At 32.9% G+C, this 27633-nt stretch overlaps 1 protein-coding gene across 2 annotated transcripts in view; it reads right to left on the reverse strand.

Moving 5' to 3' along the window:
* The window catches only part of LOC140432437 (uncharacterized), a 390948-nt gene that overhangs the window by 37503 nt on the left and 325812 nt on the right, over positions 1-27633 (reverse strand). For both annotated transcript variants that reach the window (XM_072520340.1, XM_072520341.1), the window contains exon 5: positions 16836-16969. In XM_072520340.1, the coding sequence (XP_072376441.1) occupies positions 16836-16969 (134 nt within the window). The remainder of the gene's footprint in view (positions 1-16835; positions 16970-27633) is intronic.

Consider the following 27633-nt stretch of genomic DNA (forward strand, 5'->3'; position numbering starts at 1 on the left):
GACTAATTACTTCAAGTTAAAGACTTTTAATATCCAATGTATCTGTTACTATCCCGCATAAGATAATAGAGAAATAACTTTTATCTTTAAAGCTAAAACTAACTTCATCAAAATCATTTTTGCGAATGGAACCATCCGGAATACAAACATGTACAAACATGTTTCCGTCGACATATTTACTCATCCCCACCCAAAATTACAATTCCCAATTCCATTGTTAAAACATATGATGACATTATCAATCGAATTTTTTAACGCTAGACAATGTATGTTTCCATTGCAAACAACACGGCCACATTTCCAGTTGTTGCTTAGTAACTGTAAATAACTTAGCTGTCCCAACTACTACATTTTCAAACAAAAATAAATCTACACTACAGTATCTTTAACAGCAACAAATGTTATGATACCTTCAACACTGAGTACCTCTACAAATATATCAAATACCTTAACGTCATCTTCAAAAACATCATCTACAACCCACTTAATAACGTACGATTACAAACGATTTGTAACTCAGTTGAATAATCCAGGAAATATTACGTAAAGATCAAAAACTTTAATAAAGATAAGTCCTAGTAGGACATGAACAAAATTTGTTAAACGAAGACGCAACTACAAATAATTTGCTAATTTTTAACAACAAAATTATTTTAAAAAGCAATGGTTTTATTTATCTATAATCAATTTGGAAATGTATCTTTCACAGATCATTTTGTCATCGTGTAGGTGGTCTTTATCTGTTTCATTTGTCTGCTCTTGATCTTCATTCGGTTAACTTGCATGTCCACCTTCCATCCTTTATGCTTGCCACGTGACCAGCTCATCTCGATTTGAATCTGGAAGGTCTCTCCACAACTTCTGTAACTCTGGTTTTTTTGTAGGTCTTTCTTTGAAATCTTGTCTTTTATTAATACTTTTCTCAATGAAAGCTCAAGCTCCATCCTTCTTTGTGCTATTCTTAGTTTTGAAGCATATGTTTTAAGAGCTCCATATGCTCCCCATCCATGTGCTATTTTTTAAATACTTTACCTGTTTAGCTGTCCTGGTCTATTATAACTTCGTTTCCAAGGTGTATGTATTTATCAACAAGTTCTACATCGTCTTTCTGAATTTTTAAATTGCTACTGGGCACGAGGTTTGTAATGTATTTTGTTTTGGGGATATTTATTTTTAAATTGATTTCTCTTCAGGTTATTTCCAGATCTAAGATGATGATAATTTTGCCCAGGTCATCTTCTATCAAAACTATATCATCAGCATAACTCATGTGGTGTAAACTCGAGACTGCTCTGGGTATTTTAAACAATTTTATGGGTAACTCATCCAAGACATTCCTCTTCATTCAATGATATGCTTTTATCTAAATCTTCTCTGCATAATTAACGGTTGAATTTGGTATTCATCTCCAAGTATAAAATCTTCACTAACATAATGTTATACGTAATTATTATGTGGAGAGGTCGATGTTCTTCACGGTGCATTTTTGCACGCTGCAAAAGATTTAATTGCCGACAAATTCCACATTGGTGGATTATCTAATTAATAAAGTGTTAAATAAATTTAATCATGGTAAGTATTAGGAAATGACAAAAATTTAATAATGTGTAGATGCGCTACATTGTGCTGCACCTTTATTGATGCGCTTAGGCATGGATGTTGATTCAGTGACCAATATACTCTTGAGTTATCTTATTCGAGGACACCTGCACCTAATATCGAAATGCAACAAGTGTTTATTAAGAATGTTGTATATATAGGCAAATTTTACAAATATTTTGATAACCACATTTAATTGGGGATTTCTTTGGACGTCTAATTATTATCAGTGGTCATATTATCTTTGATAAACAATAAAGGTAATCTAAAGCCTCAAGTAGTGGTACCCTACACCATATTCCGAACTGTATCCTAAACATTTATTTTAACAAACTTAAATCTGGATTTCTCCCTTCACCATCTCGCCTTTGAAATATGTTCCACTAATCACGTATCGTAACGGGATAACTTACCCCGTAAGGCGTAACGGGTAGATACACTTTACGATCTTGGTAAAGTTAGGTCTACTACAGGTTCGCGACCCTGTCCTACCTACATGAGTTGGCCGTGGTCCAGTCTCACTCCCTTTAATCGAGAGGGTATAACGTCCCAACCGATCATCCTTGTCAGAGACCCCAAATTTCCTAACCCATCCTAACATCCGTCTACCAACCCGCACAGGCCAGCGTGGCAGAGAAACGGCCATGAACTCCCGTAAAATAAGAAACGATGAATACGCAAGGCCCTCAGTCTCCGGCACTCCCTTGAAACTAAGCTATGGTAGCATTCACAGAGGTAAAGGGACAGAGGGTGCTAAGAATCTCCGGAGTGGACCAGGCTACCTATATAAACGACAACGGCAAAGAATATGGTTTCTGGCAACACATAACACCAGAACATTTATGGAGGACGAAAAACTTAAGGAACTTGAAAACGAGCTGAAGCATATAAAATGGGATAATCTTGAATTATCTGAAGTACGGCGAAAAGGCAAGGACCAAATGATACTTTTCTCGGGAAATCTATTTTACTATAGAGGAGAATCTTCTAATGGTGGCGTCGGATTTATGATAAATAAAAAACACACGAAGAATATACTTAAATTTAAAAGCATAAGTGATATATTTATTTATCTTATCTACAAAATAAACGAAAAAATTCGATTAAAGATCATCCAGGTATACGCACGTACCAGTGCTCACACAGACGAAGAAGTTGAATGGTTCTACGATGACGTTAACACTGCGCTAGAACAGATAACCACCAACTATACCATACTGAGGGGAGACCTAAACGCAAAAATAGGCCACAAGAAGGATAATTCGGAGTTTGTACTTGGACCTCACGGATATAAATAAAATAATAAATAAAATATGGCGACACAAACGAAAGGAATCAAACTCTTATAGAATTTCTTCTGCAACACAGACTATATGTCATGAACACCCATTAAAAAAAACCAAAGAAAGTGGACTTGGCAATCACAAAACGGCTTGAACAAGAACGAAGTTTACTTTATCTTTACTAACAAAAAAGACGCTGTTCAAGACGTAACTGTATTTAATCAATTTTCAACCGGAAGTAATCATAAAATGGTTAGAGCGAAGGTAGTCTTGAACGTAAAGAAGGAACAAAGAAATATGGCAACAACGACTAAAAATGTTACGTTCACTGCGATTACTAACAGAAGGGTATACCAAGAAAAATAGATAGAATCCTTCAGAAGACGTGCAAGATAAAACCGATAATGAACAACTTAACGAAAGGTTGGTGGACGCTCTCGGGAAGGCACAGAAGAACTGTCAAGTTAAGCAAACAAGGAAAAATGAAAAACTTATAAGAGGGCACAAGGAACCTAATGCAAAAAAGAATGAAAATGAAATATAAGCACACAGTGAACATCGCAGAGCTGAGGAACTTAAATAAAACCATTCCAAAAGCTGTTTAAAAGGAAAGACGTAAGATATTTTAACACTAAAGAAACAACTAATACCATAGAAAAAAATAAAAGCCTTAAAGTCCTAAAACGAAAGTTAAAGACAGGAACCAGGAACATTTATAAGCTAAAAAATAGACAAGGACATGCTGTATATGAACAACAAGAAATTATGAAAATTATCGAAAAGTATAGAACATTATATCGTCGAGATGCTCACATTCCAGAGGTGGAAATCCCAGCCATACAAAATCAAGAATCAGAGGAACTTCCAGATATAACTGAAGAGGAAATCAAATCAGCGTTGAAAGGTATGAAGAACAGCAAATCACCTGGAGAAGATCGCATTGTAAGTAAAATGCTAAAATTAGGAGGCGAATGCGTCATAAAAGCTTTAAAAATCCTTCATAATACCTGCCTCTTTAAAGGAGTTACACCAGAAAAATGGAATAGTGCCTTTATGATAATATTGCACAAAAAAAGAAATGTAACAGAAATTGGAAACTACAGACCTATCAGCTTGTTATCTTATTTATATAAGCTCTTTATAAGAATAATTACTAACAGACTGGAACCTAAGCTGAATTTTCACCAATCATTAGAGCAGGCCGGATTTAGGAGTGGCTTTGGAACAAATGACCAAGTAATAAAATCCTTAATAGAGAAAGTTACACAATACAACAAGCCATTATTGATCATAGGTACACAACTATTCTTCGAAATATACATAATAGCGCAACAGCTGCTGTTAGAATATATTATGGCAACACAAATACATTTCCCTTTAAGAGGGGTATTATGCAAGGAGATACCATCTCTCCTAAGTTATTCACCGCTTTGTTGCAGAGTGCTATGAGAAACAATAATTGATAGAATATGTGAGTCAATATAAATGGAGAATTTCTAAACAACTTAAGATTTGCAGACGACATAGTCCTTATTGTAGACCGGGTAGATCATGCCTGCCAGCTTCTTCAAGACCTTCAGAGCTCGTGTACACGAGTTGGACTTAAAATTAATTTTTCTAAAACACAAGATATGACCAACCTAGTACTGGCGAAAAACATCTCAACTAACGGCACGCAAATTGAACAGGTGTATAGCTATAAATATCTGGGCCACGAGATTAAATTAGGTAAAATTTCTTTTGTTTGATTCACATTCGTCCTCCCTTTTACTGATTTGTAAAGCACTGATTTGTTAATGATCGATATAATATGAAAGACATATTAACATATTTCAACAGTATCTAGATTTATATCAATTCTTTCAGTACTTTTTTGAACAGACAGTTCGACTTTCCATATCCTAATATTCCGCTCTCTGTTAAACTCACTGAGTTGGCAATAATTTGCCATTACTTGCATTCTAGGTAACAACTTGTTGCCTACGTTAACAAGCTTACACAACACACATATACGGTAGAAATTCCATTTGTCGTTTAAATTGTTTGCAAATACAAAAAACATCAAGGAGAATCAAATCGCTTAAAGGATAAAAATAACACAGGGTTTTTGTTTACAGGGTTTAAGTAAATATTTCTGCAAAAATTTAACTAAATAAACTTTATACTGTGTATTTGTGAGTGTTTTCAAACTAACGAGTAAGAAGCCTTACATAAAAGCTATCGGCCAGTTCAATCTGAATATCCCTATGCATCTCTTTGGTACATTTTTGTATAAATAAAAGACAACTTTAGACTACTTTTAATAGTACCTACTACAGACCAAAAACCTTAAAGTAGTTTATACTTAATATTATAATTAAATTTTTTTTCAAATAAGACTTTGACAAAACATCGCAGTGTATTATTAAGACTGATACGACACACACTAATTAAAACGAAAAATAGTTACTTATAAAAATATGTTTGCAGTTTTGAACTAATTCTTTTTATCATTATATTATTTTTATTTAATTACATCTAAGGATTTTAAAAGCTATAAATATAGCAAAGTTTTTGTTACTGAACTGCCATTTCACCACGAGAACTTCCTCAAGATGTTGTACGATGGCTAACGATTCTTCACGAGATTCCTGAGTGTATACCAATTTTAAATGTGTATACCAATAATATTTAAATCTGGACTCCTCGCGCCCACTCAATAACTTGAATATTGTTGGTAATCAAATAATTTTGCTTTATCCTGATCACTTGCGGTCTCGCATTATCTTGCTGAAGGATAAATTCTGGACGCATATTTTTAGCAAATGGGACAACCTCCGCCAAAAGCCCGAGTTTCTAGAATTGTGGAATTTAAAAAGTGCTCGCTTGGTCTTCTAAAGACTATAAAACGTCTAATAATATGATTTAAAAGAAATCTAAACTCGTCAGTAAACATCATGTTACTTCAATATGCCATAGTCTAATTTATGTGTTCTTTTGCACACATGCGTCTGACTGTACAATGTGCAGGGGTCAAAGGCGGTATTCTAGCTCTCCTTCTTGCATTCAAAAGATGATTGTAAAGCCGAGTATGTATAGTTCAAGTATTTAAACTCGCAGTTTTCCGTAGTACCCGTAGCTTCTACCAATTCATTTTGTAGCGTTCAAGCACTACTTTGACAATCTCTGATAACCCAAAGTTGTAAAAGTCGATCCTCTCTACCTGTAATCGCCCTTGCACGATGCGTATAAGGTTGTCTTCTAGTAATTGCATACATGTCATGTCTGGTCCAGGCTCCATTTATCGCAGTTCGACTAATATTGACCATTTTTGCTGTACGTTGTCTTAAGTAACTTTCTGAAATTAAAATTATTGCCATGGAAATATGAATCTCTGTGAGATACACTCGGCTTCGGGGCTTTTCAAGTACATCACAATCCGTCATTATAAGTATAGACGCTTTTTGATCGATCCTGACCAATTGTGAAATGTACATAGTATTAACAATCGTAAAGTTCTTACACTGCACCATGATACAGTGTTATAATGTTAATTTTTTTTTAGTACAAATTTTATTATTAATAAAGTAATCCGTGATCACAGTATCTTATAAACACAGTACACTAATTATACCAGCCATTTATCAACACCAGTTTTTATCATCAAAGGTAATTACCAAAACCTGAAGCAAAACAGGTCCGTATTTAGGATAATCAGATGGTAATTAAAAATGGAATTGATTGTTACTGAGAATAACGATTAATTATCTCAATCTACCTCACAACCACCTATATCTTACTCATATGCAGCCAGTAAACAACAAGAATCAATCTATCCATCCAAACTACAAGCAATAGTTTTTAATTCTCTCAATACTGTCAAATTAGACGAATCCTTGTTAGCGATAGGCACTTTAGTTCGTCCAAAACATATTCTTTTTTCATCAAGAATCACCATTAATCGTATCTGTAATTATTTCTCAAGCAAACAAATCGTAGATGATTTTTTTTAATCAATGGAGGTTTCATCACTAAAAACAATATACAAATTCAAGTCCGTAGACTAATTACTTCAAGTTAAAGACTTTTAATATCCAATGTATCTGTTACTATTCCGCATAAGATAATAGAGAAATAACTTTTATCTTTAAAGCTAAAACTAACTTCATCAATGTCATTTTTGCGAATGGAACCATCCGGAATACAAACATGTACAAACATATTTCCGTCGGCATATTTACTCATCCCCACCCAAAATTACAATTCCCAATTCCATTGTTATAACATATGATAACATTATCAATCGAATTTTTTAACACTAGACAATGTATGTTTCCATTGCAAACAACACGGCCACATTTACAGTTGTTGCTTAGTAACTGTAAATAACTTAGCTGTCCCAACTACTACATTTTCAAACAAAAATAAATCTACACTACAGTATCTTCAACAGCAACAAATGTTATGATACCTTTAACACTGAGTACCTCTACAAATATATCAAATACCTTAACGTCATATTCAAAAACATCATCTACAAATGCAATATTAGTAATATCTGAAACAAATATATCCACTCCACTAACCATATCATCCCACACGAGCATTACTAAACGGTCTTCATCTTCCAGTCTATACAATAATTCTAGCTTTCTTAATGAAAATAAAGACTGTCCAGCAACACAAGAATTTAGCATATCCAATGAGGAAAATACGAACTAACTATATCTGAAGCAATAACTCCCCCATTGAGACATCAGCTGGTGACAATGTATTGCCGTACAAAGCCAACCCAGAAACAAAAAAGGATAAAAACAAAAACATCAACAGTGTCTTTAGAAACCTTAACGCAACCAATCGAAGAAATATTCAATTCCGAAAAACAAATATTAACCTTCGAACAAACAGCTGATTTATTCGAAAACATTCAAGGAGCTAAAGATGTTATCAGTATTGCAAATAAATATTCCTCAGACACTCAAGCATTTATACATTTCTTATCCAAAATCCAGTCATGTATGGTTAAAAATTTGTGACAAAACCAGTGGATAGTTCCACTTCTAAACTTCGCGAAGTGAAAACATATGTAAAACCGTGGAAAGATCAAATTCTAGCACATACCCGACTTACACAAGGGCATATAATTTTCTTCTTCTTTTGGTGCCTATCCTCTGTGGATGTTGACAATCACGTTGGTACATACAACTTTGTTGACAGCTGCTCTAAATAGATGTATGGTAGTCATTCCTGTCCACTGTCTGATGTTCTTCAACCACAATGTCCTTCTGCGCTCTTGAGATCTTTTGCCTTCTATCTTGCCTTGTAATATTAGTTAAATTAGTTGATACTTCTCATTGCGCATCACATGCCCTAAGTATGTCATCTTTCTGATTTTCATGATACGCATAATTTCCAAATCTTTATTCATACGTTGGATCACGGTGTTGTTTGTAACATGATAGATATAGGAAATTTTGAGCATGCGGCCGTAGCACCACATTGCGAAGGCTTCTAATCGTTTGGATGTTGCCGCCGTCAAGGTCCAGGCTTCGACTCTATATAAAAGGGTAGAAAATACATAGCATCTGAAGACCCGTGTTCTTATATCAATGTTTAAGCGCATATTAGATAAAATCTTCCTGAGGCGATTGAAGACAACTCTCGCCTTTTCTATACGACGTCTTATTTCCTGTGAGTGGTCCCATTCCTTATTTAGGCTGCATCTAAGGTATGTAATTTTGTCGATTGTTTTCAAGGGTTCATTATCAACTGTGAATTGGTGCTGTATTACGAAGATTTTACTTACTACAAGAATTTTGGTCTTTTTACAGTTTAATATCATGCCGTATCTGTCACAGGCTTTCACTACACGGTCTATTAATGTTTTCAGATCTTCCGCAATATCAGCAATCAAAACCGTATCGTCCGTATATTTTAAAATGTTTATGATTCCACCATTGATTTTAATACCTTCTCTTAAACCATCAATAGCTTTCCTGAACAGCATTTCCGAGTAAGTTTGATGTTGCACCTTGTCAAATGCTTTTTCAAAGTCTATAAACTATGCGTAGACTTCGCAATTTACGTCTCTAGCTCTTTGTATCAATACTTGTATGGAAAATAGGGCTTCTCGCGTTCCCAGTCCGCTTCTAAACCCAAAGTAAACACTGCTAATGTTTTCTTCAAGTTTTCTATATGTGCAAGAATGAATAACAGAAAGAAGGATTTCGAGTGCATGGCTCATAAGCTTATAATTCTGTAATCAGAGCATCTGGTGGCATTTGCCTTTTTGGGGAGAGGGATGAAGATGAAAACTAGCCAATCTGTAGGAAATTCTGCAGTTTCATATATTTTGTTCAGTAGACTCGTTAGGAGTTTGAGTTGGTTGTTTTCAAATAGTTTCAATATTACATTTCCATGTATTGCCTCAATCTCTTAGGTATTCTTTCATTTTTATAGAGCAGATAGTTGTGCTCTACTATTAAGTTATGACTTCGTGATCCGTTTTCTCTCGTTAAGTTTTTGATCTTTTTATGTAAGTTAAAAGTGTCATGCTTCTGTTCCAGGGATTCTATTTCTATTCGTTGATCTTGTAGCCATGATTCTTTTGCTTCTTTAATCTTTTTCTTAATGATTTTGTTTATTTCTTTGTACCTTTCCTTATTCTTATTTCTGTGTTTTCTTCGTTCTTCCATTAGCTCTAATATTTCTTGTCTCATCCATGGCTGTTTCTTTATATTGTGTTCTGGTTTAAATTTATTATCTATCACTGGATTACAGATATTTTTAATTTTATTCCTCATATCATCCACACTTATGTTTTCTGGATTAATATCTGAGATTACCATGCTGTTTATTTTGTTGTTGATCTTCTCTTTGACTTCTTCTCTTGTGGTTTTATCTTTCAACTTCTGGGTGTCGATCTGGGACGATTTTGTGCTTTTCTTTTATGGACTTTTTTCATGTGGAGTTTGAAACGCCCTAGTAAAAGATTATAGTGTGATGGAACTTCTGCTCCCGGATATGTTTTTGCGGATTTTATGGAATTCGGAAATCGTTTGTTGATAATGATGTACTCAATCTGGTTTCTAATCATTTTTTTTGTACAGTAAGCTGATGATTTCCAGGTGTAGAGTCTTCGAGGTGGTAATTGGAAAAAGGTGTTCATTATTGCACTATCCATTTTCTGGAAGAACTGAATATAAATATTTATATATATATATATATATATATATATATATATATATATATATATATATAACTGACATATAATCCGCCACACTAATCCTACTTTATGTGACAATTGTAATGTTCCATTCAGTGTTAAGCATGTCCTTGTAGAGTCTCCAAGATACCAGTTGAAGAGACAGACCAACCACATTATCGGATCAACAAGTGAAATCTTAGGAGAAAAATGTAAAATTGAACAATTGATAAAATTTCTTAAAGACAATAATAATATACTTAACAAAATTTAATATTGATAAGTAAATTATCTTATGTATATGTATATATGTCCCTAATAACCCCAGAGGTTGATGCGATAATGTTAGTAAATAAAAAAATCCTTCAATAATTTTTAACAACTTTAATGTAAATATCGACAAAAATTCAACGGAATAAATGTGATTCCAAAATGTTATCAAATTTTGCATTTTTATTGAATAGAAGAAAAACGAAGATAAGAAACTTGTTTTTTCTTTCATTTATAAAAATTATATGTTTCTACTGGGTGGACGTACATATTTAAGTTCTTACTTAATGCCATAAACAATTTACATTAAATTAAGTTAGTGGTTCGTTTTTCATTTTGATCAGTGTATTATAAGTCAATCTTTTTCAGAACGTTGCTTACAACAAAAGCAAACAAGTCAAAAGGAACTAAAATGTACATAAAACTCGATGTTTACAATGCACTACACTTGTTTTCAGTATATCCGTTACTGGCATATGAGTGTATTTAAATATGCGTACATTATTTGTTTAGAAACGAAGCAATCTGCCTGCCTGAAGATATAAACCGAAAACAATGTAGAGTAGCTGTATTATGAGTATCTCTAACAAAGAAATTACGCAAAAGCAAATAAAGAATGCAGATACATAATTGTTCTTGGGGTAATTTACAATGTGTGTTATACTTTTGAATAAAGGATTTTGCCGTGTTTTAGCTGTTATAGAATATGTTAATAAAAATATTCAACTTTTATAAAAATGGAATGAAGTAAAAATAGATATTAAAGCAATATGTATTATGAAAAAAACAACAAGGATAAATAAATCTACTTTGGTAGGTTGTATTTTATATTTTTTCACAAAGTAGAAGAGGTAGTTCTGATTTTATTTATTTATTACATTTCAATATCGTAAGTCTATTTTTTTATTTCTTTTTTTAAGATTTTATTTGGCCAAATGGAGAAAAAACATCAAAGACAATCAATTTCATTGGAAACGAAAATTGCAATTTTAGATCTCTCAGGAAAAAGAGAAGGATCTAGGATAATTGGGAAACATTTTAATTTAGGTGAATCAACTGTAAGAGTAATTAAGAAGAATAAAGTTGCCATAAGAAAATTTATAATTTCTGGTACAAAATTAAGTGCCAAATTTTTATCTTACTCAAGATAGGTATTGTTAGATAGAACAGAAAGAGCAATCGAAATTTGGATTAAGGAAATAATTCAAAGAAGAATTCCTGTAATTCTCCTTTATTTATTCCAGAAAAAAGCTCTTCAGTTTAATGAGGTAATGAAACAGTCAGAGCCACCAACTTCCACTTCCCAAGCTGATAAAAAAATTTTCATCTAGCAAAGTATGGTTAATTGGGTTTATAAAAAAATGCACTTTATAATATCAAGATCACAGGAGAGAGTGCTACAGCAGATAAAGCAGCAGCAAAAATATTTCCACAAGAGCTAGCGAAAATTATTGAAGATGAGGACTATTGTGCCGATCAAGTATAAAACGCTGATGAAACGGGACTGTATTGGCAAAAAATGTTAAAAAACCGTACTTATATCTTATATCGCAAAGGATGAAAAAACTGCAAGTGGACATAAAGCAAGTAAAGATCGAGTAACATTATTACATACTTTGTAGCACTACATCGGGATATATGTTGTAGCATTTGAATATTCTTTGGATACGTATTGAAATCCCCTCGTATTTGCTAGAGAAATCGAAGAATATTTTAGTGTATTTCATTTCCCATCCGTACGTATTGAAACACCAAATTCTTTTAATTCATCTTAGCGTCGCCGAGTAAAATGAACCATTTTTAGAGTTGTTTATATTTTACAAGATGCGTATTTTGCCGGTATTCTTTGATCGAAGCCTCTTTTAGGATATTCGGCGTTTCAAATAAATATTCCAGTTTATATGTTTTGTTTATACCGAGATTGTGCGAATGAATTTTAAAAGTAAGTGGACTCTCGGTAAAGCCTGCCGCTGTTAAAGGCGTGTTTAGTTTTGTTGGAGTCCGAATTTATTTTCAAATTCGTATTTTTTTTTTCGTTTTCCTTTTCTTGTCATGGAAATGTAGTATGAAGTCACAGTAGCAGTTGGATGCTTGGTATTTAGCAGTTTTACAACATTACAACATTTTTTGAAGATGGCCTCATGTTGCCATTTTGCTCCGCCTGTTCCAGTCTTTGAAGGAGACGAGTTTTCAAGGTTTGTGTTACAGCCGGTGCTGGCTTCCGCCCTCATCTTCTTATCCCTGGTCGTCATCCCAGATCTGCCCCCGAAATAATTCCAGCAACTTTTTGTGTTAAATTTTAAGGTCGAGATAGAATTTTTTTTAAATAATAATTGCTTTCAATATTTAAAAAGATAATTTTTTATTTGCCACAGTTTATAGCTCAGTGAAATTTTGTAAATTTTTGTAGCATCTCTCGAGTGTGTAAATGAATAGAACACATGTAAGTTTTTCTTTGTTATTTTTATATTTATTTTTGTGACTGTCTTTATGTATTATCTGTATTTTTGAAACTGTTTGTGGTAAGACACAATAAATGTTTAATTTTTTGTAAACCATTTTGTTTGTTTATCTTTATAATTTGGCACCTCGAAGCGGCGTCCTTTTTAAATTGTTAAAGGTATTTCCTGTTTCCTTTTGTTTGTTTGTCCCAAGAGATTTACGTTAGAACCCCTTTGTTTCATTTTCTGTAGTTGCCCCAATCCGACCCCTTGTCATTTACTTATCCAGCTCTCCTAACAAACCCTGAGTACCGTTGGCACAAGTATCGATTATTTTGCTTGCCTTATCTCTGCCCCAATAATTTCTGTCCCCAATTTTCTACCCCTTATAATTATACCCTATGTGGTAGGCAAAATATTTCGTTACAATGTTAAAACTAATCTTAATAAATAAAACTCTTAGAACACGTATGTACTTTAAAAGGTAAAGATTTACTTTACAAATAAAACAAAAAAGAGCAGTTGATGTTATAAAATTGAGAGAAAAACATGATGATTTAAACTGGAAGAGTATTAAAGAATTAAGCTATTTTAAACACCTTTTAGAATGAGACAACTTTGAAAAACATCCATCTGCAGACTAAGTTCACAGATAATTAGTTTACTTTCATCAACAATACTAGTAAAATAAATAGGTTCCCCTGTTTTCCTGTTTATCGACACGATATAAATAAATATAAATAGTCACAAAAACGAGTAGAAATATGGACTAGTTTTGTCCTAAAATAATACCAAAATATACTTTACAAGTAAAACAAGAAAAAGCAGTCGATGTTAGAAAATGGATAGAAAAACATTATGATTTAAACTGGAAGAGTATTAACCCTGCGGCAGTCGCGTCTTTTATTTTCGTGTGAGCGGTCGCGCTGCGGTCCTTAGGTCCGCATGATAAACTATCAGTTGTTTCGTGAGAATATGTTGCATGTCATACAAAACAATTAAAATAAAACAAATTTTATTAAAAATTAAAATTTTATATAAATAAATTGTATTGATTCAACAATTTGGAAAACAAAGAGACAAGAATTCGCTTAGTACACACAGAATGCACATCGGAACATGTAACATCAAAACGATGAGGATAAAAGATAATCTAGAAGAGTTGCAAAAAAACTTAAGACCATAAAATGGGACATAGTAGGCTTATGTGAGACAAGGCTTAAAGGTGAAGAAACGACTCTAATAAAATCAGGGCACACTAACTTTGTACCAATACAATTTACGAAATAACCAAGTTATAGGAGGCGTAGGCTTTTTGGCACATAAGAGAATTGAAACCTTGGTAAGTAAATTCCAAGCGATTTTTAATAGAGTTATCTATCTGGTAATCGTAGATACAGCATTCAAATAATCCACTGTTATGCACCAACTTCTTCTGCAGATGATGAAGAGGTAGAACAACTTTATGAAGACATTACAAGAGCCAGAAACTTAGAGAAAACATATAACGTAATATTTACGGGATATTTCAATGCTAAAATAGGAAAGAACGAAAATAACAACTACAACAAATATATTGGAAATTTTGGACTAAGAAGTAGAAATCACAGGGAAGATATGCTCGCAAATTTCCTCAGCAAAGAAAAACTATTCTGCTTTAACACATTCTACAAGAAAAAGATGCAGGGAAAATGGACGTGGCACAACCTAGATGGCAAAGTAAAAAATGAAATTGACTTTATACTCTTTAACTTCAAAAACATTGCTAAAGATGTTACTGTATTAAATTCTGTCAACACTGGTAGTGATCATCGAATTAGTTAGGGTACGAATAGAAGTAAATACGAAATTCGATAGAAGAAAATTATTAACACAGAATAAATTACCAAACATAGAAGTACTCGAAATGAATCAAGAGGAATATCAAAGTGAACTAAAAAAGAGACTAGGACCTCTACCAGTATTTAACACGAAAGATATAAATAAAATAACACAAAAATTAACGAATCGCATAACATCAACTGCAAAAAAGATCTGTGGTAAAAATAAAAATCCGAGAAAAACAAAATTCAAACAAAAAACACTGGATTTAATGGAAGAAAGAAGAAGAACACCGAAAGAATCACCAAAGTATGAAGCTATCAACAATAAAGTTGAAAAGAGCACAAGGTCAGAAATGCGAGTCTATCAAACAAAACAAATATTGCAAGCCATCGAAATCAATAGAAACATGAGAGTATTGAAATCAAATTTAACTAAACGAAAATTAAACATAACTAAAATTAAAAACAAACAGAGGAATACGGTGACGGAAAAAACTCAAATAATCAAGGAAATACAAACGTTCTATGAAAATCTGTATACATCTACTATACAGAACCCTGGAACAGACCATAGAACAATTCTAAACGTCGGCTCAAAAACTCTCCCTAAAATAACTTCTTCGGAAATTAGACATGCCTTACAGCAAATGAAAAATAAAAAAGTTCCTAGTGAGGATCGTATAACGTCTGAAATGTTAAAAATGGGCGGCAACATCGTTGTAGAGTTTGTGGAAGTTTTTTTGAATAAGTGTCTAACAGAAAAAAGAATAGCCAGTCTGTGGGAAAACGCCGAAATAATACTTTTACTTAAGAACGGAGACACTACTAATATTGAAAACTACAGACCTATATGTTGTCACACTTATACAAAGTGCTAACAAGACTAATAACCAACCGCATAACACAAAAACTTGATTTATATCAACCGGTTGAACAGGCGGGATTTAGAAAAGGGTTTGGTACTAACGATCACTTACAAACCATCAGAACACTGGTCGAAAAAACCACAGAATACAACGTACCTCTACATATGGCATTTATTGACTTTCACAAGGCTTTCGATAGTATTGAAACTTGGTCCTTTTTGTCAGCCCTGAGGGATGCTCGAAGAGACTCACGGTACACTACACTTATTAAAAACATTTATGAACAGGCCACATTCCACATCAAAATCAATAAAGACGAAAAAACTGAAAAAAATGCGTCTTAGTAAAGGTATTAGACAAGGTGATACTATTTCATCAAGGCTCTTTACCTTAGCATTAAAAAATGTATTCAAACAGCTCGTCTGGGAGCAAAAAGGTCTAAACATTGATGGTGTACGTTTGAGTCATTTGAGGTTTACGGACGACAAATGATAGTATTATTTGGTATAGATATCAAGGAACTGGAGCAAATGCTCAAGGAATTAAATCAGCAGTCAAATAAAATAGGTCTTAAAATGAACCTTCAGAAAACAAAAATAATAAGTAATTTACAAACTAATATTGTTACTGGCAACGTCAGTCTTAAAAATGTATGCAGATCAATATATATATATATATATATATATATATATATATATATATATATATATATATATATATATCTTGGACATACCATCAAAATCGGCAAAGAAAACCAAATAGCCGAAATAAAAAGACGCATACAATTGTCTTTTGTAGCTTTCGGCAAGTTAAGCTTTATCTTGAAGAATAAGGATATACCAATGTGTCTAAAACGTAGAGTTTATGATAACTGTATCTTGCCTGTAACTACATATGGACTGGAGACCATGGCCTTTACAAATAAAACCTTAGAGCAGCTCAGTACAACCCAAAGAGCAATGGAGAGGGCCATGCTAGGGATTAGTTTGAGAGACAGGATTCAAAATATCGACATTCGTAAAAGAACAAAGATTACTGATGTCGCAGAACGTATAGCAAGGCTCAAGTGGCAATGGGTCGGACATGTTGCCTGAGATAATCCCGAGAAATGAACACAGAGATTAACAAACTGGAGACCAAGAGAGAACAGGCGAGGAGTAGGCAGACACCAGAAGAGGTGGGCAGATGATATCAAACAAGTCGCGGGCAAGCAGTGAATGGGAATTGCCAATAGTAGAAATCAATGGAAGCAAATGGAAGAGGTCTATGTCCATATTCTATTCCTTCCTGTTTTATTCTTTTAAGATATTATATTAAAATTGTTTTAAAAAGTTCTCAATACGCTAGAATATCCTAAACTTTAAATTTACCTGTTGTTCATTTATATACCAATGAAGAATTGACACGGGGTGACTTTTTCCCGAAGTGCAGTTTAAGTTTATAACATCTCCAATTTGATACTGAATTTCTACTCCTGTGATTATGGGATCCTCTTCAGGCAAGGCTGAAACAAATAAAAAGAAAATATTTGTGAAATATATTAAAATCTATAAAAATACAAAACTGTAATAAAATCATTTTCACAAACTGATTTTGATTTTCAAATTTCAAATTTCAAAACAAATATTTTGATCGAATCGAAAAAATAGGATCGAAAACTATTTTCAAAAGTGATGAAAAGAAAAATAAGCCTAAAACTTTTTGATGGTAACACATTAGCTAATATTGAATAATTTGTTAAGAATAAACCACGATTATAAGTAAAACTTTTTATTTGTACTTTCATCTGCAAGGACGTAGTCTGTTTAAAATAATGCTTTGGGAATATACAGATTTTAATATTCTCCTTTTATGTTTCATCTCTTTTGAGGACTATCATGGCAAGTTCATTTCAATTTATTTTGGGTTGTGTACGAGGCTTTTTAATATTTGTACATTCTTTTATATTTCTCAGACAATTTTGATATAAACTTGGATTCGCGTCTATTGCCACTCAACTATGAACTTTTTTTCTGCATATTTAGCATTCCCCTGTTGTTGTTTTTTTTCTATATCCCATATACAGGGTGTTAGTAAAAAAGTGCGATAAACTTCAACTGAAAATGTAGGGAATATCATATTGATCATATTAGAATTGTATAGATATAGTTATATAGTCGAATTTGTACCACCAAAGCAAACTGTATTAAAATAAATCTTGCCACACTTGTATAATTTTATACAAAAGTAAGTTTTTTGTACTTGAAATTTAATTTTACCTCAGAGGTAAATAAACAACAACACGATACAATAATTACATAAAATGATCCAATCCGAAAATTAGAATTTGTGAAACTTCACTTTTCACTAATATCAACTTACATTGAATGGCTGTATGGCAAACTGCCGAAGCCATAAAAATAAAATAAAAAAAAAAAAAACTTACATTGAAGAATACTGCCGATTAACAAAACTGTACCAATCATAAGTTCCAGTACGTGTCATCGGCAACTGGCAACAACGTCGCTGTTCAGAAAATTAAATTTCGGGAAAATTAAAATATTAGAATATAATGCACGTGTTGCCATCTACTCAAAGAATTGTTTATTAGTTTATTTGAACTCCATTCCTTTTAACTGCGGCATGAACATATTCTTTATGTGCCGTCTTCTACCGAAGGTTGGCGACCATCAAACGATAGGTTTCTCTGTTTTGTACCGCTTGTATTATGTTCGCAGCTTCTGGTATTTGAAACCATTCTCTCAAGTTTCTCAACCAGGATTTCTTCTTTCTGCCTAAACCTCTTCTACCTTCAATCTTGCATTCCACGATGAGCTGTAGCAGACTGTACTTATCATTATGGAACACATAGCCCAGTTGGTCACTCTGTCCAAGGTATTCTCAGTATGCCTCGATACAGCCACATTTCTAGAGCCGCTAACTTCTTTATAGTTGCTGCTGTTAACGTCCAACCTTCAACTCCGTAAAGTAGCGTAAAGAGTACGTAGCATTTCGTGGCGCGCCATCGGAGGTTAACGCTTGGGTGGCGGTTGCTTTCTCATTTTGATGAATTTGGTTCTTGCTATTTCAACTCGGATCTTAATCTCTACATCTGCGTCCCACTTATCATTTACTGTATATCCCAGATATTTAAATCGGTGTACTCTTTCAATACGTTAGGCTTCAATATTCAGGTCGATATGTTGTATCCAAATTGGTTGCTAGTTGTATTTACTTCATTTAGCATCATCTGTAAATCTTCGATGTTATCGGCCAGTATAACAGTATCACATGCATATCGAAAATTACTTATTGGTACGCCATTAATCTTCGCAATTTGGAAAATCAGTTGGGCTAATGCAGCGGGAGCGCGACAACATATTACATTCATCAGTCATATAATAAATGTATTGCATCTCTAATCTTTCCTTTAATAAATGCCTTCTTTAAATCTACCAGGCATATATATCCTGGTTCGTTTTGTTTTTTTTATCAATCCATACATTTTATTATCAAAGTTACATTCTGAAATTTTTAAATTAGGTTTTTTATAACCTGCAAATGGTTGTGAGTATCGTTTCCTGCTCTGAATCTAGCTTATTCGCTGAATTTGTAGAGGGTGATATTCAAAATAGCATTCTACATAAATCAATCATCTGTTGAAGTATTTCCCCACATGTAAACTATGTTCTTTTTAAAAACTATCCTGATTTTTTTAATCTATTAAAATGCAGCAACCTTGATGAAAACCCTTATTAAGAATAACCACACTAACGTGGTAATTCCTATTTAAACTATTACACTTTTAGTATCCTCATAAAAGTTTTATACTCGAACTCCATAGCAAGTCATATAAGTTTCTTAATAGTATAATCTTATAATTTATCTTCTCAAACAAATTTGTCAAGTCGCTTCTGACATACATAAGAAACATAATAAAATAAGTACTATTATCGCCAAGAACCTGACATGCTTCTTTAAATAACGCAATGAATATATTATTTAAAGGAAATAGATCTCAACTTATTACTTTTCAGCAAACGTAGTAAGCTGAAACTTTTTGATATGTTTACTGCATATTATATTACCTTACATACATCTGAAAAGTGAGATATATGACTTCAGTATATTTTGAAATTAATGCAGGAAGAAATATAATATCTCAAACTGAGTTTCTTAATAAACAATTTATTATTTATATACAGTTTTCAAAAAGTAAAATACTAAAAGCTACTGATTTATCACTTATTATTGAGAATATTTATATAAATGTCAGATTTGAATTTAACGTAATCTAGCTAACGAAATATTATTTGTTGGCGATATACAAATTTTTGTATTAGCGAAAAAATAATTTGTTTTTGATTCTAATATTTTTATATTTAATGGTGTCTTTTATAAACAAATTTTTGGTAGTCCTATGGGATCTAGTCTTTCACCCATTCTAAGTAGCTATTTCATGGATGATGTTATCAGTGATTGTATCAACAATTGCACTTTTTTTATTTCTTTTATTAAAAAATATGTAGATGTTTTAGTTTTGGCACTTCCTTAACACAAAATTCATGAAACAGTTTCCATTCCTTGACATGAGAATTGTAAGAACTACAGACAATGTTTTGAAAACCAGATGGTTCAGAAAACCCATGTGTAGTAATAGATTTATAAGATATTACTCACATCATCCAAACAAGATGAAAATGAATCTTATAACAGGATTAAAAGAACGTGTTTTAAGGCTTTCTCATTCAGATTATGTACAAGAAGATTCTCAATTGTTAAAAAATATTTTAATTGAGAACTCTTATCCTCCAGATATGCTACATAGGATGCTTTTTTCTAATATTGTTAATATAAATAACTTAACACCATTTTTTGCTAAATCTCAGAACATTGTATCCAACAATCAGAACATCTATTATCATTCACTACCTTTTATACCAGCATTAACACCTAAATTAATACAAACACTAAAGGTTATTGACAATAAAAAATATAAAAATTTCATCTTTATATTCCAAAACGCCGGTTCGGCCGGTTTCCGAAACGTTATTCAAATCTCCAATCATGTAATCAAGTATCAAATTTGATCAATTGTTAACAAGCGACAGGTTTCCGAAAAGAAAATTATGGTAAAATTACGTGATCACCGATTATAGATTATTTGACATACGATTTTACATGGAAACAGTAGAATCGATTGTAATCGTTTATTATTTCTGTACGAATTGTTCTTTATCTTGCTCTAAATTAAGAAAGTAATGTTGCTGTTTCACTTTACCATCATTCCTGTTTATGTGTAATCTGCATTCTGAAAATCAACAAACAAACATAACCTAACTAACTAATAATTTTGTGTCGTTCGTTAATGTTTACCAATTTGTCATTTATCATCTTTAATTCTTAAAATGAACCTTTGTAACAATATTTTTGGGTTCTTTCTAAATAACAGCTTTTTATAAAACACCTTAGGTTTATGTATCTTACAACGTAACCAAAGATTTTATTTTATTTACTTACAACCATTGGTACATAACCAAAGATTATAAGATTAATCGTCCAAAAATCTCAGATTATCTGACAAGCTAGTATGACAGAAGTTTGGCATAGATAAAACGATAGCGTTTCGGAAACCCAAAATACTTCTGACAGGCTGTTAATCATCGATTATTTGCTTGTTAGATTAGTTAATGACTATGTGATTGAAGTTTGATCGATGTTTCTGCAACTCAAAATGCATTTAATCGACTGTTAACAGTAGATTACCTAATTTTGATAATGATTAGCCTTTCGGAAACCGGCTGTATCTTATAGACAAATTAGATAAAACAAATGTAGTATACAGCAGGGACTGGAAGAAATCTGTCAAATCGTATTATTTGCCACAACAGTGATTGTAGAAATAAGAAACCATCTTGTGCTTTAGCAGAGCATGTAATCGACAAAGACCATATTATGGATTTAATAACATTAAAATTTTGTGCAATGAAAGTAATAAATTTAAAAGGACTTTTTTAGAAATGGTTTGTATTAGCAAAGTGATAATATTTTAAACAATATATTTTCCATATACTTCTTACATATTTTCAGGCATCTATCAATGATGAATAAATCATCTTTTTTATTACTAAAAAAAAATAATTTTTAAACAAAATTTTACTTTTTGTTTAAATTTGAATTTTTGCTGCCTATATACATTTTTTGCTTTTGGAATATTATTTAATGAGCCCATTGCTCTTCCTGTCTTTTAATAGTCTCATTTCTATTTCTTTCTCTTCTTCCCATTTATTCATTATTGTTACACCCAATTTATTGTGTTTTGTTATCTCACCACGCATTTCCATAAACTTTGTTTTCGGTTTATTTATATACAACCCAAATTTTCTTGCTTCTTTTTCAAAGTTTACGGTGTTCAAGTCGTTTTTTTATTCTTGTTAAGAGGACTACATCATCTGCGTACGCTATAGATTGCTGTTTATAGTGAAAAATGTTACCCGCAGTTCAAATCTTACTTTCCCTTATTATTACCCCCAAGACAAACAAATTAGTAGAAAGTGGATCCCCTTGTTTTAATCCTCTTGTAACCGAAAACAGATTTGACATACTTCCTTCTATGACCACTCTTTTGTTTGTAATAGTTAGCGACATTTTCAAAACTCTAAACTATGTTGCTCTAATATATTAGTGGCTACTAGTTCGATTTTATGAAGTAGCAGGCAACTGTGTGCTTCCAAGTACTTCATCCGTGACCACTTTGTATTTAATTCTGTTGATTTTGAATGATCCATGCAGTAGATTGCTGTATTTTGGGTTCCTCTATATATAAGTATATCTACAAATTAACAAATGGGCAGGTGATTAGACTGTTGTGACAAAGTTTTAATTTTTGAGACTTATATAAAAGAATTAATATTTATATTAATTCTATTCTTATATTAATATCTATTTTTCGGTTAGGTATGACTGTTCTTATGTTTATAGGAAAGATGAGCTCGAGTGTTTAATAAATAATAATCCGATCTACATTTTATACACCTGTATAGTTGTATAGTCGAACAAGCTATAAGTAGGATCGTTTTAGCCTGTCGCATAAGTAATACAAGTGTCTGTTCAGATTTGCCTCAGGTTCTCAAATTAAAAATGTACGGTTTTCTTAATTTGATAATAGGACATTAGGAATTTTTTTAATAAAATAACTTTGTATTATGTTTTATAATAATTGAATACCATAATGTAAATTGATAAACATTGAGTATGAAATATACAGGGTCATTCACGCAACATGTTGGTTAAAAGTTTTCAAAGTTCTGGTCGTCACTGGTTTCTGCAAACTTGGAATAATGGGTTATGCAAAGCATTTTTTATTTTTTAAATATTTGCATTCTACTAGCACTTCCGGTTGTACCGGAAGTCGCCATTAAGTTTCTTATTTTAAATAGAAACTGTGCTTTTTGTTTTTTTTAGAATCTACGTAAAATTCTGGATCGGTTTTTATTGGGATACCATTCTCGAATAAATAGCCGTTTTTGAGATATTTAAAGTTTTTGAAAAATTTTTCATATTACACATGCAACTTCAAAAATTAATATTGTGGTTAATATTTATGCTGAAAAAACAAGAATTCTTTTTCAGCGTGTACTAAATAAAATTAATTTTTATTTAAGCATAAAAAAATTTGCCAATGGTAATACTGGGTGTTCAAAATTTTGTATTATATTTTTATTTTTATATATTTTATTAATATATCTATAAAAATATATATCTATATAAAACAAAGACTTATTTCTACTTCCCACACACACCTTCCCAAACTCACCGAGGTAGGTTGTCCTCCTGCGGTACAACCAGCCCCGGCTTTCCTCCGCCCCCTGGTCTTTGGAGCCAGGTCTCGACCATTTCGCGGTATCCACCGTCAGGCAATGGGAGATTTCCGCGTGTTTACATTTAAGTGGTAGGTTAGCCCATTTGGCTTTATCACTACCGGTCAAAGCAATTATTCGGCGATCTAATGATGGTTGTGTGTGCCGATACTTGTTTTCCCTTTTCTGCACCAAGTGCCGTTGAGAGCGAGCAAGCATCAAATCCTGTCATCCGTCGTCTAATACCCAGTCATGTCCTTAATCTACCTTACTTGCTAATCTAATTTTTTTGGTGCTTTTTTGTTTTATTTTTTTTGTTTTTTTTTTGGTGGTTGGTACCCTTTTGTGTTAATTTTTCTATATACCCTGGACAGGTATCATCACTATCTGACTCGCTATGCTATCCGTATTCATCTGAATCTGCATCATTACGAATAATTAAAGGTCTTACTTCATCAAGAACTTGTTTTTTTTTCATATGACTCTAAAATTTTTTTTCAGTATGCTCAACACATTTCCGCCATTGTTCCTCATTGACTTGGTTTAGTGCATCTTGCCAGAGTTGTAAAACGCTGGCTTCGTCGGTGGTCTTACATGAATGTTTATCATAGTAGTTTTTAGTGATACTTCACACCAATTCAATTGGATTGTACTGGCAGTGATATAGTGGTAGTCTTATGACCCCATGACCATATTTTAGTGCCATTTGGCCAACGACAAATTTTTTCTCAGTAATGTGTTGTTTGCACTTATTTAATAATTCAGCTTTTAAAACTAGATGTTCGTATTCTATATTTTTTTCCAACAGCCACTTTCTTAAGTCTTCTTTTTTCCAGCTGCTTGTGGTAAACTTTTCCTCCTCTCTGGTGTGACACGAAGCATTGTCTAAGACTAATAATGACGGATATTCCAGATTTTTTAATAATTTTTCCTCAAACCAATGTTCAAAAATATCGGCTTCCGTATTTCCGTGGTAATCATCAGTTTTTTTTTGTCGAAGAAAATATAAGACTAGCATTGGGTATAAAACCTTCCGTATTTCCTGCATGCAATATAATATATCTTTTGCCAACTCGCACTAGTACTCGAATAGCATTTGGTAGAATCATCTTGTCAGGATGATTTGATATTATTTTCTTTCGTAAAAATCCATGTTTCGTCAAGAAACACAAATTGTCTGGCAAATTCGGAATTCTTGTTTTTAAATAGTTTCTTATAAATTTCCACCTTTTTCCAACAACATTGGACAGCTCGCACAACACTTTACGATTATTGGTTTTTTTGTATCTAAAACCCATAGCTTTTAATACTTTTGATAAACTGGTCAAACCCATATCACAAAGTTCCCTGTCCTCTATTTTTTAAATAAGTGTCTTTCTTGTAACATGTTCTTTTGCTTTGTAAATGTCATAAATGATATTTCTAATTGAGATTTTAATACCTTGTGGCAAGTCGAGGGTTTTCGGATGCAAACGAATCCTTTTATTTTCCTTACTTAATTCCTCCTCACTCATTTTGCAAGGTCCGTTCTGAAATTCCACAAGCTGCGCTTGTCCTTTTTTGAACTGCCAATACTGATGTAATTGGTCCCATGTTGATTTTTTCTAAAGTAAAATAATTTTCTACTTTCAACACAATTCGACGCTTACTCGGAGATAAAAACTTATATTTAGGTGTTCTATCGTTTTCTTGTCCGTATCCATTGTCACTATTGAAAACCGGCGATCGTTGAATACTAATAGCGAGATTTTTCGGAGATCTCTGAATATATACACGAGGGGGCGGAGCCTCGGTGGCAGGGCCCGTGGGTCAATGGCCGATGAGTCCGGTCAATAGAGAGCCTCGACTCCGCAGACTGTTTACTATTTTTGAAAATATAACAACTAAAATTATCCAGTTATACGACCGCAAGGATTGGATGCACTCCTGGAGAAAATTTTATTTGAAATAAAATTATAAAAGTTTTTTCAATTAATTATTATCACAAAGCATCCAATTTGCGTTTTTTCACGATTTATAAAAAAATTGTTTTGGTAGCGCTGATTTATCCTCAAGTACTAGAGCCGACCAGTAGGAGGTTCGGTACCACAAAGCAGGTAGAAAAGGGACAGCATAACATAGCAGAAAAGGAGTGGCTGTCACTAGAGTCATAAATTATTTTTCGGGCGTTAATCCGAAATACGACAGGGTAAAACGACTTCATTATATCTAAGAGACTAATTATTATTCAGTGTGGTGCTACTGTTAACAAACTTAATAAAATTATAACATTATCAGAAGAACAACAAGGTTTTAGGTCGGAAAGATCATGCAACAACGCTTTATTTACAATAAGGCAAGTGCAAATAAAAATCAGTAGAATACAAAAACCATCATATTTATGTTTCGTGGACCTTAATAGTATATTCGGCAGGGTCAAATTAAAGGACGTTATTCATTTATTGTACGCAAGAGAGATACCTCTAGGAGTAATCAAAATGATCGAAAATATCTACCAAAACCTCCAGGAATAATTAAAAATATTAAAAATATCTTTTAGAATAATACAATAAAAGTAGGAGTAGAAGAAGAACGAATTAATCCAATTGAATCTGGCAATGGGATACAACAGCTAGATTCCTTGAGTCATCTTTTGTTTAACCTGATTATGCATAAAATAATAAAAAATTAATAACTAAAAAGGATACCAAATAGAAGAAGAACAACTTGGAATAATTTGTTAGGCAAACGACGCATCTCCAATACATTTAATGAAATTAAAATCTAGACTGTGACTAAGCGAAACAAATCTCGTAAATGGTAAAACAAGGGCTTCGGAACCTTTGCCAGATACCATTGTGCAGTCAATGTCTCGTTCTCAATAAAGAGTAACTCCGTGCGATGTCCACAATATATGCTTTCCCATGCTATAAGTATAACTGATTCTACACGAAATTCTTAATAGAACCTTGTTGTAGTCTTACACGTCTGTATCCTCCTTAATCCTGTAAGGTAATATTGCGGTCCATCCGAAAACACTACACCACTACACTTCATTTAAATATTTTATAAGAAGTTTAGATGACCTGCCGAACTTTGTATTGCCTTAAAATTAAATAATGTGTCTAAAAAATTAACAGAAGAAACTCAAAAAATACTCAAATATATTATGTATAAAAAAACTTGAATCAGTTTAATGCTTTCTGATAAACAATATTTTAATTTTTTTTACGTTGGATAAATATACAGCGATGACGGTATTCCGGTAGCGAAACATGAAAACTAAGTTATTTTAGCAAACTGTCATTGAAAAAGGCAAACGCACGAAAAAATGTAAACGTTTAAAATCAAACGGTACGTTCGTTTAAAGCATCGGTATACACGGCACCAAGACATCTTCTAATTTGTTTTTTCCTTGTTGATTGTTGCCTTAACCCTAAACTGGTGAGGTGGTGCCCTACACGACCCCACCTCTACCAAATATTGGTGATATCTCAAGATTACGGTTATCTATCGCCAGACTCGTTTCGGAATGCCTCGTTCAAGCAGTTTTATGAGAGCTGTTGCGAGAAGAGCGTCGTGTGAATTATTATTTTACTTTTATTTCGTGTTAAATATTTGCTGGGGTATGTGAAGGCATCACATCACCGTAAGTGCAATTTTTTTATTTTGCAGGTAATAATGTAATTACTGTGTTTTGTAGAAAAATGGCTAGTGAGTCATCAAAAAAAGTATCCTACAACGATCCCAACTTTGAGGAGACTGTTATGAAGTGGTTTAGCGATTTATATAGCGATACAGAAGAGGAAACAAATAATGTAGCAGAATTATACGACTCTAATTCCGACAAAGAGCAAAGCGAATGAATCAGTGATGAGGATATAACGGTCATGGAACAGTCTTCTTCTGAGGATAGTGAAGAAGAATGAGCAACTAATGAAAGAAGAGCCTTTTATGAGAGGAACAGATACAAATGGGCAAGGGAACCTGCTCAGAGAACTCATACAAAAACTCCTGCTACCAATCTAGTCAGGCAACTTGCTAGTCTCAAAGGTAGTGCGAGGGCTTTAGAAAATCCAACACCGCTAACTCTTTGGCAGTGTATCTTTACAGACGATGTTCTCTTTATAATAATGAGAAGGACATGAAAAACTGGCACTTTTAAAAATAAAATACGAGGACCAACCAAAAACTGAATTAGTTTATGTTGACATGGTAGAACTAAAAGCGTTCTTTGGCATTTTGTTTTTTTTATCTATTTTTAAATCGAACCACGAAGATCTTGATAGTCTTTATGCCACAGACGGAACTGGAAGGGACATTCTTCGGTGTACAATTGCACAAAAAGGGT

This window comes from Diabrotica undecimpunctata, chromosome 1, assembly GCF_040954645.1.
Source record: "Diabrotica undecimpunctata isolate CICGRU chromosome 1, icDiaUnde3, whole genome shotgun sequence".
NCBI lineage: Eukaryota > Metazoa > Arthropoda > Insecta > Coleoptera > Chrysomelidae > Diabrotica > Diabrotica undecimpunctata.